A 14,271-nucleotide genomic window follows, 5' to 3' on the forward strand; every position below is an offset into this window, starting at 1 on the left:
CCAGCACCAAATAACTGAAACACACTCTTCTAAATTTAGAACTCCTGAACCAGGTGCAGTGGCGGAGCTTCATGCTCCAGCACCGGGGGGCGGAGAGCAGGCAGGGGCGGGGCTGACGCGCATCCCGGGGGCGTGATGTGCTGCCCATAGGGGCATGGTGCCCAGCGTGGGCGGGGGGGCAGCCATGATGGCACCCCACCGGGATGGCGCTGCCGCAGGCAGTGCACTCCCCCCGCACACCTCTTCCTCCGCCAGTGACCAGGTGTGGACAACCTCTGGCCCTCCAGATGTTGCTGAACTACAACTCCCATCATCCCTTGCCATTGACCAGGCTTGTGGGGCTGACAGGAGCGACACCTGGAGGGCCAAAGGTTCCCCACAGGTCTCATTTTAGAAATTAACCACTGAATATTAACAAATGTGTTGCTTTGTTAGGATTCCTCCTTCAGATATGGAGGAAAGAAGGCTTTTAAAACAGGCTAGTGTCAGGGAGCAGACATTGTGCCCTCACCTGGAAATGTGCTGGACTCTGGTGCTGAGAGGCAGAAGTGGGGGGTGGCTCATAACAATGTTCTCATAAGGACAGAGAAGCTGTAATGCAGCCAGGATTAAGCCAGATGGTCTCATACTGCATGCCAAGAGCCCCAGCAGCAGAAGGTGGCACGGATAATAACCTGTTCCCAAAAAGATGGCAGGGGCTATGAAGTGGACTGTAATATATTTGAACAGTGGGTGACAGCACATTTGTGGTTTGGGCTGGGTGAGGAATAGCAGCTTTTGAGTATTGATTATGAAGACCATGAAGAATAGAGATGGGGAACCGGATCCATCTCCTTATTCCGATGCAACCCAGTGCTCCCTCCAGGTTCTCCGATGTCCTGGGCCTCCCGGGCTTCCCACAGGCAGACAAGGAAGAGCAATGAGGTAAAACAAGCATAGGCCAAACTGGAGCTGAATCTACAGAGTTTGTGGACGGAGTAGGAGAAGTGTTGGAAAATATATTCTGGCCAGAGTTGCCTGCCTATTGTAGTTGTGAATTATGGGCAGTGGCGGTTCTGGTGTGTGTGTGCAGGAGATGACAGCTTCCCCATGGAAGCAGTTTAGAATAACCCCTGACAGTTATGTTGGTCTGAATTTGTTATGCGGACAAAATACTATCACTGCAGAGATTCTGATAGTGGATTTTGGGCCGATATATCAGTGCAAATGTCTTGGAGTGAAGGAAGGATGAAAGGGTAGAAGTCTATTTGTGTTTTTGTCGGTTTTTTGTGTGTGCACTGAAAACAATCCTGATTCTGAATGTATTTACTTGGAGTTGGAAGCAAGTGTGTCTGATTTGAGTGGAACTTACTAGCACTGAGATAGCTTCGTTGGCAGAGCACAAGACTCTTAATCTCAAGGTTGCGGGTTCAAGCCCCACATTGGGCAAAAAGATCCCTGCACTGCAGGGGGTTGGATTGAGATAACCCTTGTGGTCCCTTCCAAAACTCTACAATTCTGTGAAACACGTTGAATATTAATATTCTATGTGATTGACTAGCATTTTGACCCTTAACACATTTCTGTGGAGGCACTACCCATAGCAGGTACGTGCATGCTTAAAATGAATGTACAGTGGTACCTCGGGTTAAGAACTTAATTCATTCTGGAGGTCTGTTCTTAACCTGAAACTGTTCTTAACCTGAGGTACCACTTTAGCTAATGGGCCCCCCTGCTGCCGCTGCGCCGCTGCCATGTGATTTCTGTTCTCATCCTGAAGCAAAGTTCTTAACCCGAGGTAATATTTCTGGGTTAGCGGAGTCTGTAACCTGAAGCGTATGTAACCTGAAGTGTTTGTAACCCGAGGTACCACTGTATTTTTATCACCCACAGTGGGAATGAAGATAACAGTGCTACACTTGAGAAAGGAACCTGCCAGGGAGCACGGAGTGCCCTTCCCCCAGCTCACTAATGAGAGCTAATTTTCATCTTGTCTCCTTTTATCTGTCCTAATGTCTTGCTTGCATGTAAGCTGAACATACAGTTGCCCCAGGGAACAGGCCTGATTGGCTGGTGGAGTGATGTCTATTAGAGAAGAGCTGGCTCTCCTAAGAAGAGGTTCCCAGCCTGTTGGGAGGGCCACAGGTTGGGAAACAAGGTACCACATAAGGGGGCACCATAAATACAGTATTTAAAGGCCCATAGAGCTGAGGTAGGAGAAAGCAAGCCATCAGGCTTGGTGCTGTAAAGATGCAGAAAATAATTGTCTTCCCCCACAGAAAAGAATTCAGCCTTTAAAAGGTATAATTGGGTGAATGCATACGGAAGCAGGTCAGTTTGGTGATCTGATCAGGAGCGCAGGAAATGGTTGTGCTAAAGCAGGACTAGGGACCTGTGGGACTCGAGATGTTGTGGGGCACCCAGCTCCCATTTTAGCCCCTGTTTGTGCAGCCAATGGTCTGGGGAGCTGTAGTCCAGCCACATCGGCAGGGTCATTTGCTCATGCCTGCCCTAAAGAATCCACACGAAGTCTACAAGCAGATCACACTTGCATTAGTCAATACTGCATATGAATGTGTGTTTATTAGGAGACATTTGCCCTGAAATGTTGATGAATTTTGATGAGGTAACAAACCCGCAAATCGCTGCAAAGTGCAGAGAACTGAATTTAGGATTGGGGAAATGAGAAACGGGGAGAACCAAAACTGACAGCTCCTTCCATCCCCGGCTGCCGCCGAACTTACTCCTTCCGACTGTGGTGCTGGCTCAAGCCAGAGGGGAGGAAGCGGTTGCCCTTCTACAAACAGAATCAAAGGTGCACTAAACACCAGGAACAAATCCAGAACTAAACAAACCCCTCCAAAGGCCAGCAAGGTTATTTTGGCAACCTGAGGCAGAAAGTCTCACAAGTGCATTTCCTGGTAGTAACAATGGAATAATTAAATAACTGACAATTTGTTGCCTTTTCACGTCAGCCAAAACGTTCTGCCAGAAGTGGCTGCCTCACTCTGGCTAATGATAGGGCTGGCCTTGCTAATCACTCATGGCATCGTTCAACTGTACAGACAGTGGGCACTTGCACACAGCAGTATATGGAGGACTCAGGTCTGCTCACACATGCATGTTTTGTGTGGCACCCGCATGAGATCATCCTTGCCATATCCCGCCCCCCGCCCCATTTCATCCAAATTTCTTATTTGTGCACGAAACTCAGCAAGTTTAGAAAAACCCACAGAAACAGCAAGTCTGTGTTCAATAGGGAAATAATGTGTGGTGTCATTTTCATGAGGACTTTGTTGTGTGAATGCTATGAAAAACTTGCAGACAAGAGCAACACCAGCAATAAACTGCAATGTGGAAGCATCTGGTGTCATAGAATAATAGAACTGTAGAGTTGGAAGGCACCCAATGGGTAATCTAGTCCAATTCCCTGCAATGCAGAAATAACTGTCAATCCTGATTTTTTCTGCATGTTTTCTTTACACCTCTTTCCATCTCACCCTTACTTTATGGTCACTTGCAGACAGCCTGTTTATTGAGTATTCATCCTGATTTGCTTGTGGGAAGGTTATATGACTTCAGTTATCACATACAGTCTGGTGCACTTCCCCATTGCTTTCCTGACCACAAAAATCTGTGGGGGTTTTTAAACCCTAAAACAGGTTTTGTTGTGCAAGAGTGCCAAATCCAACGTTCATTGTGCAACCTTGGCTGGATCTAGACATGTCAAAGAAGCAATTCAGTTAAACGCATTGTAAACTCATACAGGGAAATCCAGTAGAGAAAGATGGGACTCCACAGCGCCATCTAGTGCCACAGTGTTATATCGCATGTAAAACGCTTTTTCTTTACCAATCTTGCTGCTTGGTGATTGAATACCACCTGCAAAGTAACGACAGCCTGGAAGCAGCAGTCCTCTCCCTCTCCCTCTCCCTCCATCATTCTGTCATGGGAACCCCAAACATTGCTCCTCTTTCTCACTGGCTCATATCCCAAAAGTAGTTTGTTCGGTGTGACCAGACGAACGTGTCGCGAGTAGTCTTGGCAGTTAAAACTGGGACGGAGTGTAAATGTTGGTGGGGCAAACAAGAATTTTGTGACACTTGTTTTAGTAGACACTGATTAGCTAAGTATTATTAGCTCAAGGCTAGAAAAGCAGTGATGTATAAGGATTTTGAAATGTAAAATTATTCAGCCTTGTGGTAGGGCTGGTGCCGTAACAAATTAAGATGGTTCTGAAAAGATGTTGACTGGCACCTCGGAATTTGGTGCTGTGGTTTTTTTCCGCCCTCTCCAGTCCTCCGCACCACACTCCTACCCGGGCCCTGCATTCAACATACTATCAAAGTCAACAATCTAAATGCCATTGTGTGAGAAACCCCAATATGGATTGTGTACTAGGTTGCTGCAGCCCTGATTGTGCCCTTCATGGTACCCTTCCCTACCAACAGCCCCTCCACTCCTCTGGCAAGGATTCCTCAGATTCCTATGACCAGCTTCACCTCTAAACATGAAGTCAGAAGATTCCTGCTCAGGAGAATGCCATCCCCTGCTGTTACTTATCGACTGGTCTTTCCCCTTGCAAAGCCACACTGTGGACCCTATTTATCATCGCCCAGTTTCTGTCATTCTTTACAGCGATACATCTAAGCTGCTCGGACACATGTTGGGCTCTAAATCTACATGGTCTGGACTAGCTGGGATTGCAGCTCATCACTCTGCCCAGAAATCCAGCATGGAAGCCAAAGTCCCCTCCAGAGCTGATCTAACCCATTGAGCAAAATGAAGCAGATATGCTCTTCAGAATGCCAGTGTGTGTGTGTGATAATTATTGATTATGCAACTGGTACATAGAATTGCGCTTTTTTCCTTCCACTTCTCCTTTTGCATCCCGACTCTTAGGGCTCGTCCACACTTTGCTTGTCCTGTGTCTAGAAAGCGGGAGTCCGAGAGGTTTTCTGCTTGCTTTGCTGCTTTTCCTGGGACACTGAAATTACCACTGAATTAGAGCAAATGTCAGTCTGCGGAAACGCAGTTGATGTTTGCTCCAATTCAGCAAGTTTTCCTGGGGGGAAGCAATGGGACAAGCAGATGTGTTGGAGTGCTTTTTTGTGTGTGTAAACAGCAAGCCACCTTAACTGCATTGGCAGAAAGGGAGTATATGGAGGAAAAAATAAATACTTTGAATACTCCTCCACTTTTTGTCAGCAGCCCTTGTGTGTGGTGTAGTAAAACAATATATATCTAAAGGAGGGCAGTGCCTGGTATCAGATTTACCAGATGCTGTAGGGGAGGAAAGAGTATGACTGGGAAGCTTTCAAAACGTGCCCTCTCAGTCTCTCACCTACATATTTCTATGTCACCTTCATTCCATGTAGCACATATAGATCAGCTCTCAGCTGAGGTGTAGGAGGTGAGTGAAACCAAGAAGTTTTCTTTTCAACAGATGGCACAGCAAAGGCAGGTGCCCTGTCTGCATGCCCTCCACTTGCCCTCTAAAGCCCACTTCCTGTCTCCTTCCTCTTCCCTCCTTGCATGTGAAAGGAGAAGCCCCTCTACTCCTGACAGGTCAGAACAGGAAGGCCTTGTGGCACAAATCACTGGGACTAGAGCAGAGGGCTTTTTTTCAGCCAGAACTCTCCAGAACTCAGCTCCGACACCTCCTAGTATGGCAAGGGAAGGAGGGAAGCGAGGGAAGCAGAGTTTATATTACAGACACAAACACACACACACTGTGAAGAGTAAGCTTTAGTTGGCCCTTTTGCTTGCATGTACAGTGCTACCTCGGGTTAAGAACTTAATTCGTTCTGGAGGTCTGTTCTTAACCTGAAACCGTTATTAACCTGAAGCACCACTTTAGCTAATTGGGCCTCCTACTGCCACCATGCCGCCGGAGCAAGATTTCTGTTCTCATCCTGAAGCAAAGTTCTTAACCCAAGGTACTATATCTGGGTTAGCGGAGTCTATAACCTGAAGCGTCTGTAACCTGAAGCATCTGTAACCCAAGGTAAAAAGGTAAAGGGACCCCTGACCATTAGGTCCAGTCGTGACCGACTCTGGGGTTGCGGCGCTCATCTCGTTTTATTAGCCGAGGGAGCCGGCGTACAGCTTCCGGGTCATGTGGCCAGCATGACTAAGCCGCTTCTGGCAAACCAGAGCAGCGCACGGAAACGCCGTTTACCTTCCCGCCAGAGTGGTACCTATTTATCTACTTGCACTTTGACATGCTTTCGAACTGCTAGGTTGGCAGGAGCTGGGACCAAGCAACGGGAGCTCACCCCGTCGAGGGGATTTGAACCGCCGACCTTCTGATCAGCACTGTACAATTGAAAAATAGGCATATGGACACATACGCACAGAGAGAGGAGTTTCTCTCTCTCTCTCTCTCTTTCTTTCTCTCCCTCTCTCTCTCTCTTTCCTTGACTTTAAAATTTACTGAGCATTCGCAACACTGGTGCGAAAACGCCGGCTTGCCCTGAAACGTAGCAGCAGGGTTGCAGGCTATGGGGGGTGGGCTCCCTCTGGCTCTTCAGGTTCCCTTAAGTATAATCCTTCTTGACTAACATCATGGGTCCCTTCTTTCGCCTTTGCTCCTGGGCTTCAGGCCCGTGACTGCGACTGCCAGGCTGCATTTTCTCTGCGGGGCCCTGGACAAGCATTGAGCTGTACACGTCCTGGCTTGCTTTCCCGGGCTTGTAAGCCAGCACCCGAATGCTCACACCAGCCTCCCCTTGAAGAGATGCTTGAAAGCGTTTGTCCCTTCGCCGGTACTCACTGGCTCGTTTATTGTTTATTCCAGAGCTCCTAACAAGGAGCTTAATCTGTCCACGATGACGAGCTTTTGCTGATGTTGGCTGGAGTGCCTACTTGCGGGTAATAAGCTGGCATCAACTGAGTTTTAGGAAAGCTTCTGTTTCATTTTAGGAGGTCAGTTGGTATCAATATTTATCATGTCTAGGGTTGGCATACGTCTGGAATTTCCCAGACATACCCGGAATACTGCAAAATGTCCAGGAAAATCCGTAGGTATGGCAACCCATGTTGGCATTTTTTGTGATTTTGCCAAAAAGAGCTCATCAACTTTTGTGTCTGGATTTTCACTTTTTGAAATGTGGCAACCCTAAGCACGTCCTCCTAATGCACGTGTGCCACTAAGGGTGGCTTACAACAATTTAAAATCACAATGCAATAAGTGGACTGAAATGCAAAGAATGCAATGAAAGAAATAACAAATAAAAAACATAGCATTAAATATCCTTTGAAAAGCAACCAGAAGAGTGAATGGAAGTTTGTTTTTGTAAAACTACCTTAACAAGCAAAAATCTTTATCAACAGGCAAAAGACAACTGGGGGGAGGCAGTTGCTTGAGCTGCTTTTAACAGGAAAATATTCCTTATAAAAACAAGAGTGTCAATGTGCAAATCTGTAGTTCTTGGTTGTAACTGTAGAGTCTGAAAGTTCTTGTTGTACCAGTAGGACTCCTAGACATTATCTTGATGGCTCTGTCAATATGATGAAGAACTTTTCTCATATAGATAGATATAGATATAGATCGCTCACTCCTTCCTTTGTGGGCGCCCTTTGTGGGACCGCACACAGCACCTTGGGCCACGTGGGGCTCACCAGCTGGTTGGGCTGGCCCGCCTCCCTGTGCTACTCATTGGGGGTTCCTGCCAAACCCCAGTTAACCTATCAGCACCGTTGGGAGGAGGGGACAATTGCTTAAACAGGATGAAGAACGTTTCTCTCATATATATATATATATATATATATATATATATATATATCCTACTTAATGCCAGAATAGACTTCGAAACTATTTACAAGTATAAAAACCAATTACACAAGCATTAAAATATAAACATCTATAATTAAAATGCACAGTGACACAATCTCATTAAAACATGAAAATATAAACACTTCCGGAAGTGGAGAGCCTTCCGGGAAGAGGGCATGCTTACCCTTCCCTTTCTCCAGCTAAGAATGTGCTAATGTGGTCTGTGCAAAGAAAGTCACTGGGAGGGAACTCAGACACAAGTCAGGCTGCAGGTCAGAGAGCAAAAATCAAGCCCTAGAAGCATCTTGGGGTAGGGAATCAGTATCTGCTGAGGTGTTCGTGCAGTGAATTTCCACCTATATTCAACCTGTATTATGTTTGTAAATCGGGGTGGGAAATCTGTAAGCATCCTTTAATTCCAGAATGGAAAACTCATAGTCCTCCTGAGATTCTCTTCTCAGCATGTGCTTTAGCCCATCAAGGCACATAAGGAAAGTATGTTTTAAGCAAAGGCTCAGTGGAACTTGGTAGCAAGAGCTCATGGCTTTTTTAGGAAATCATATCACACATTGAGACCTAGCATGAAAATGAAAACTATTCTCCAGCCAGAACCAAAGAATACCACAGAAAGGTTATCCATTAACCATCATTTTGTTTGAAATGGCAGGTAAACGAGTCCTTGATTGCTCTAGCTTCACATTTTACAGTAATCTGTGTCAAGAAAAATGCATGCAGTTGCGAACGTCACTTAAGAATCTCCCGCCAAGAATCTCCTGCCACCCAGTTTGCTTCTGTGTCAATTTGCATGAAGAAAGAACCATTTGGTTTAACGGACTCTGGAGCCGCACTATCGTAAGTGCACATGCCTCGGCCCAGGAGCCCCTGGGAATTGCAGGAAAGGCTCCTAGTGTTTCAAATGCAAATGTGACACAAATTATAGATGTTCCTTACGTGAAGTAATTTGGCACTTCATGCTGAAGTTATAAAAGCCATTGTGAAAAGGTAGGAGAATGCAAGAACTGCTGGGTTTGGGCTATTCTCTAGGGCTTTTGTCTTATTATTATTTTAAAAGTTATCATGCAAGTTGCCATAATTTTTCTGGGGAGGTTTTTGTGGGGTTCTTTGCAGCTGATTATATTTTCCTGTTAAGAAAGCAGATGTGCTTTTGCATGTATAACAGGCTGCGTTCGGGAACCTCAGGCCTGGGGTCCAAACTTCTGGAGAACCAGAGTTGTAGCCTCTAGGCCTCTCTCACTAGCCCTCATGACTCTTATAAACTACACTCCCTGCCCCTGCCATATCCCCTCTCTCCAGGCCATGGCCCTCTCCTCCTGTCTTGTGTGCACCCTTCCACAAGTGCACCTGTCCATCTGGAGTGTGCCCTTGAAACATCCCCCACAAATGTCCCTGAAAAAACAGGACATCCTGTTTTTCCCCGCGAGAGCACAGCAGCCATTTTGGGCTTCATGATCTTACAAGGGTCATGTAACTCACACGGGAGCATGACCAGTAAGACATGGACTCAACATGTTGGAGGGTATGTTGAACTGTCATAATGCCTCTTGCTTACCTGGATACAAAGAATTATACCTCTTTCTCTGCCCACATTTGGACCCACCTACTTTTTCCCCTCTCAGCCTAGGGTTGCAATACGTCTGGGATCTCCTGGACATATCTGGACTACTGCAGCCAGCAGCAGTGTCCGTTTGGAAATCGGTAAAAATGTCCTGGGAAATTCGGACATATGGCAGCCCATGTCGGCAGTGCTGTTTTGGCTGACTTCACATAGAAATACCTCAGAAACGTCATTTTTACTTTTTTTGCAATTTAGTCCTAAAAGCTCACCAGCTTTGTCCCCTCCTACACTCACCCTGCCCACCATTGCTGCATGACTCCTGTAAGACTATCCAGGAGGAAATGCGGCCCCCAAGTGAAAAAAAGGCTTGCCACCCTTGGCAGCTAAGGCCTCAGGCCCAGTCATTGATATCCCCAATTAAAGTAGTGAGGCTGGAGGAGAGTTGATGCCAGTCACAGTGTTCCATTCTGAAACATGGGCCAGTCGCCTGCCTTGGTGCAAGGCAAGTTTTTAATCTACACCCAGAGGATATGTCCACAAAGAGCCTGGCAAGCTCTGGATCAGTTCTCATAAGGAAAGATTATATGTTGTGCAATGGAGAACAAAGATAAATTCCCCATAGGTCAGTTATATGGGAAATGAATACATAAAGAAGAAATACCCTGGAAGTCCAGAAAAATGGAAATAATAGCAACAGTGCCATGTTGGCAGCAGCCCAGATGCCAACACAGTTGCCCACACAGTAGCCCACTTATAATATGGCTTAATTGTTTCTCCATTGCTAATAGTTATGTATCTATTGTTGATTTTGAGTTTCAGTTGTGTTTCAATGGGTTTTTACCTAAAAAGTGGGATAGATGTTTTTACAAATATGAAATGAAATGAAATGAAGGGCAGCTGACAAGAAGCATGATCCAGGCAACCAAAAGACATCCACATTGTACATTTTGGTGGACAGCCCCCAAAATTCCAATTCAAAAACAAATGATAAGATATTCTCTTTGCCCTCTTTTTTCCCCCTTATAGAACGTGAATAAATTCTTGTTGTCTGTTTGGTTTCTTGTTAGTGATAGACCAAAGCCCCTTATCAGGTTCAGTAAAGCTGCAAGTCCAACTGAGATTTTTAAAAAAATGACGTTGGGGACACCGGAGCTGGTCCCCAAAACTGGTGTTCATGACACAACTCACAGACTATATAACCATGAAAATTGTTCAGCCCCATTCAAGAAAAACTGAGCTCTATCAGTAGATGAAAGAACAAAGCTGTTTCCCCTTGCAGTTTTAAGTGCTGAGAAAAGGAGGCACCCATCAAGCAGAAGCCTGTTCCATTCTGAGCAGGGAGGCTTGTGCAAGAGATGAACAGCAAGGGCACATATGTTGCTGTGAGTGTCTGGAAAGGCAAGCAGGTGCAGAGGGTAAGCAACGAAATGACACATGACAAAAGTGTCAGAATTATACTCACAGTAAAACAGCTCAGGATCTTTACTTATGATGGCGCTGCTTAATTTCCCTCCATACCTTTCTAGGACGCTCACGGATCTCCTGAAACAGCCAGGAGGACATGGACCATCTGACATCTTGCCAGAGAGCCACATTGGCAGTGTGCAGGTCCAGATTGCCGATGGGTTTTCTCGATCTCCCAGGAATAGCACAGGTAAGATAATCACAAAGTCCTCGGCTTTGTGCATATTAACAGCTTAAAACACAGCTAGGCCATTCTCCTTCTCCCAGCCAAAAATCTAGGACCCGCAATTTGTTAAGGGCACTGTAAACAGTTTACAGTGGGGGGTAAACTACAGTTCCCATGATTCTTTGGGGGAAGGCATCTGCTTTAAATGTGTGGTATTGTATGCAGCCTGTGTAGGAGAAAACTTTCTTTGTATACAGAATATCCCAGGTTCACAGGTTGCTCATCCCTATCTTAGAGGGTTTGGTGACAATTCACACAACCAGCTTGGTTTGGGGGGGGGCATGTATCACCTGGGTGAAACAACCCAAAAGAGGACTTCTATGCACTGGATGTGCAAGGAAACCCCTAAGGCTTCTTCCCAAAAATGAACAACGCTGCACCTGCTGGACACTTTCCCTTCAAGGTTAGGAGGGTTACCATGTGGAAGCACTCCTGAAGCCTCATCACACGTGGTCTGTGTGGAGCAGGGACAGCTCCCCCACCTCACGTCCTCACATGACCTATATAATGCCTATCCCTCAACCCTCAATATGCCAAGCTGCCCTCAGAAAACCTTTAGTCTAAGCACTACTTGGTATCAGTACAGGAAGAAAATATATTCTCCTTCTCTTTTTGTTGACTGTTGCATGCCATTCCATATTTATAACCTACCTTTCCTCCCCAAAGGCAGCCCAAGGCGCCTAAGGGGACACACACGCACACACACAAATGCAATCCATGCATCCACATCAATATCAACTGTACAACAAACTTACTTACCAAGCCCATAAATGCCTTCATAATGTATGCAAATGTATACAAACAGTAATCCAGTACTGCTGCCCCATTAAATGTTTCCAGCAGAGCATATGTGTAAGAGGCAGAAACATGAAGCGTTCCTGCTACGCTGCCTCCATGGGTGGGGTGGGGGAGAAGCTGTACCTGTTGGACTTCTACCTGTTCTACTTATTTTTAGAAGCACATAGGAACCCTGAGCAGGGAGGGATGATGATGCTGACAACGATAGTTTTATTTTTTATACCCCACCCATCTGGCTGGGTTTCCCCAGCCACTCTGAGCGGCTCACAGCATACATCAGAACATACTAAAACATCAAACACAGCTGCCTTCAGATGTCTTCTAAAAGTCAGATAGTTGCTTATTTCTTTGACATCTGATGGGAAGGTGTTCCACAGGGCAGGCACCACTACCGAGAAGACCCTCTGCCTGACTCCCTGTAATCTCGCTTCTTGCAGTGAGGGAATCAACAGAAGATCCTCGGAGGACCTCAGTGTCTAGGCAGAGCGGTGGGGGAGGAGATGCTCCTTCAGGTCTACAGGGTTGAGGCCATTTAGGGCTTTAAAGGCCAGCACCAACACTTTGAATTGTGCTCGGAAACGCACTGGGAGCCAATTCAGGTCTTTCAGGACTGGTGTTCTATGGTCTTGGCGGCCACTCCCAGTCACCAATCTAGCTGCCGCATTCTGGATTAATTGCAGTTTCCGGGGCACCTTCAAAGGTAGCCCCACGTAGAGCACATTGCAGTAGTCCAAGTGGGAGATAACTAGAGCATGCACCACTCTGGCGAGGCAGTCCGCAGGCAGATAGGGTCTCAGCCTGCGTACCAGATGGAGCTAATAGACAGCTGCCCTGGACACAGAACTGACCTGCGCCTCCATGGACAGCTGTGAGTCCAAAATGACTCCCAGGCTGCACACCTGGTCCTTCAGGGACACAGCTGCCCCATTCAGGACCAGGGAGTCCCCCACATCCGCCCACCCCCTGTCCCTCCAAAACAGTACTTCTGTCTTGTCAGGATTCAACCTCAATCTGTTACCCGCCATCCATCCTCCAACCGCCTCCAGACACTCACACAGGACCTTCACTGACTTCACTGGTTGAGATAGATGATAGTTACTGGCCAGCATAGAAATATTGTTAAGGAATAAGAATAAGAATACTAATATTGGAACAGATAGCTTTCTGACTTAACTGCTCATGAGCATTTTGTAAAGGGAACAATTGGCAGTAATCCTTTCCCTGTATCTTTTCAGCCTCTGCTGCTCTTGAGGGGGGGGACACCCCTGCGGAGAAATGCAGCTGGTCATCGGGGGGGGGGGATGTGTGACCTCTGGCAATGTCAGCCCCCACATTTTGCAAGGTGAACAGTCGCCAGGGTGAAAACCATCTGAGCGCACCAGTGACTAGATGAGGGCAGGATTCCCCCACATGCACACTTCCCCCAAACATTTTAGACATAAAATCTCTTCCTTGCTAATTCTTGCAGTGGGGGGTGGGGGCTGGCAGGCAAGGGGCTATCTCTGCTCCGATTTACATCCAGCTGATGGAGGGGGATGGTTTGCTGCTGCTTCTCTTTGTGTTGTGACTCAGTTCTGCCTGGGGCCGAGAGAGCGCTCTGTCTCCTCCTCTCTTGTTTGCCCATGACACTTGTCCCAGTTTAAATACAGATTTCCTCCCTCCTCTCCCTGCCTCCCTCCCTATCACCTTTGAACATTGGTTAACTGAAGTGAGAACTGACGAGTGTCACTCGCTTGAGGCCCTGAAGAATGAAATCTGAGAGATAACCACATTGGCAGCCATTCAGATCGTCGTCATAATCGCCATCGCCTGATACTGCCGGGCCCCCAAATCCTTAATTAAGGCTGGGATCCAGTATCCCCGACATGCTTTGCAAAAGGCACAAACTCTGCCCTAAAGGTTTTGCTGTCACAAGATTAACCGGCAGCAGGTGGTGAGGTGAGAAAAGAGTTACACAACGCAAGCAAATCAATAAGCTATGGAAAGCCTCCTCCTCCTGTGTTCCAAAGGCTGCTTGTTGTATTACTGTTGTGCTCATCCCAATCTCTGAGCAGCGAGAGGCTTCAGAGATTCCTGTGCTCACCAGGGTTCAGTTTCCTTGGATTGGAGGTCAATGGAGACTGTGGCGTCTTTAGCATATATAGTTTTATTTACACATGTATACAACCTAAGCATAAGATGGAGGGGTTCACAGCACTAACCCTTCCAACAGATCTTGCTTCCCCGCTAGGTTTCCAGGGAAGTCCCTAGCCTAGGTTGCCACCTTTGGGACAAGTCGGGGGGGGAGATTGGGGGGCTAAAAAATACTTTACCTGGTGCAGAATGAAATGACCACAAACCAATCCATTGCAATGGGTTGTTTCCAATGCTGGTCATACTCATAGAGTAGACCCAGTGAAATTTATGGATCTAAGTTAGTGATGCACATTAATTCCAATGACTCACATCCTC

General features: G+C 46.7%; 1 protein-coding gene across 1 annotated transcript in view; it reads left to right on the forward strand.

The window, feature by feature from the left end:
* The window catches only part of SHISA8 (shisa family member 8), a 28,347-nt gene that overhangs the window by 9,935 nt on the left and 4,141 nt on the right, over positions 1 to 14,271 (forward strand). Inside the window, exon 2 of the mRNA XM_083400390.1 lies at positions 10,859 to 10,986. Within this exon, the coding sequence (XP_083256516.1) occupies positions 10,859 to 10,986 (128 nt within the window). The remainder of the gene's footprint in view (positions 1 to 10,858; positions 10,987 to 14,271) is intronic.

This window comes from Podarcis tiliguerta (assembly GCF_965153285.1).
Source record: "Podarcis tiliguerta genome assembly, chromosome: 10".
In the NCBI taxonomy this organism is placed as follows: domain Eukaryota; kingdom Metazoa; phylum Chordata; class Lepidosauria; order Squamata; family Lacertidae; genus Podarcis; species Podarcis tiliguerta.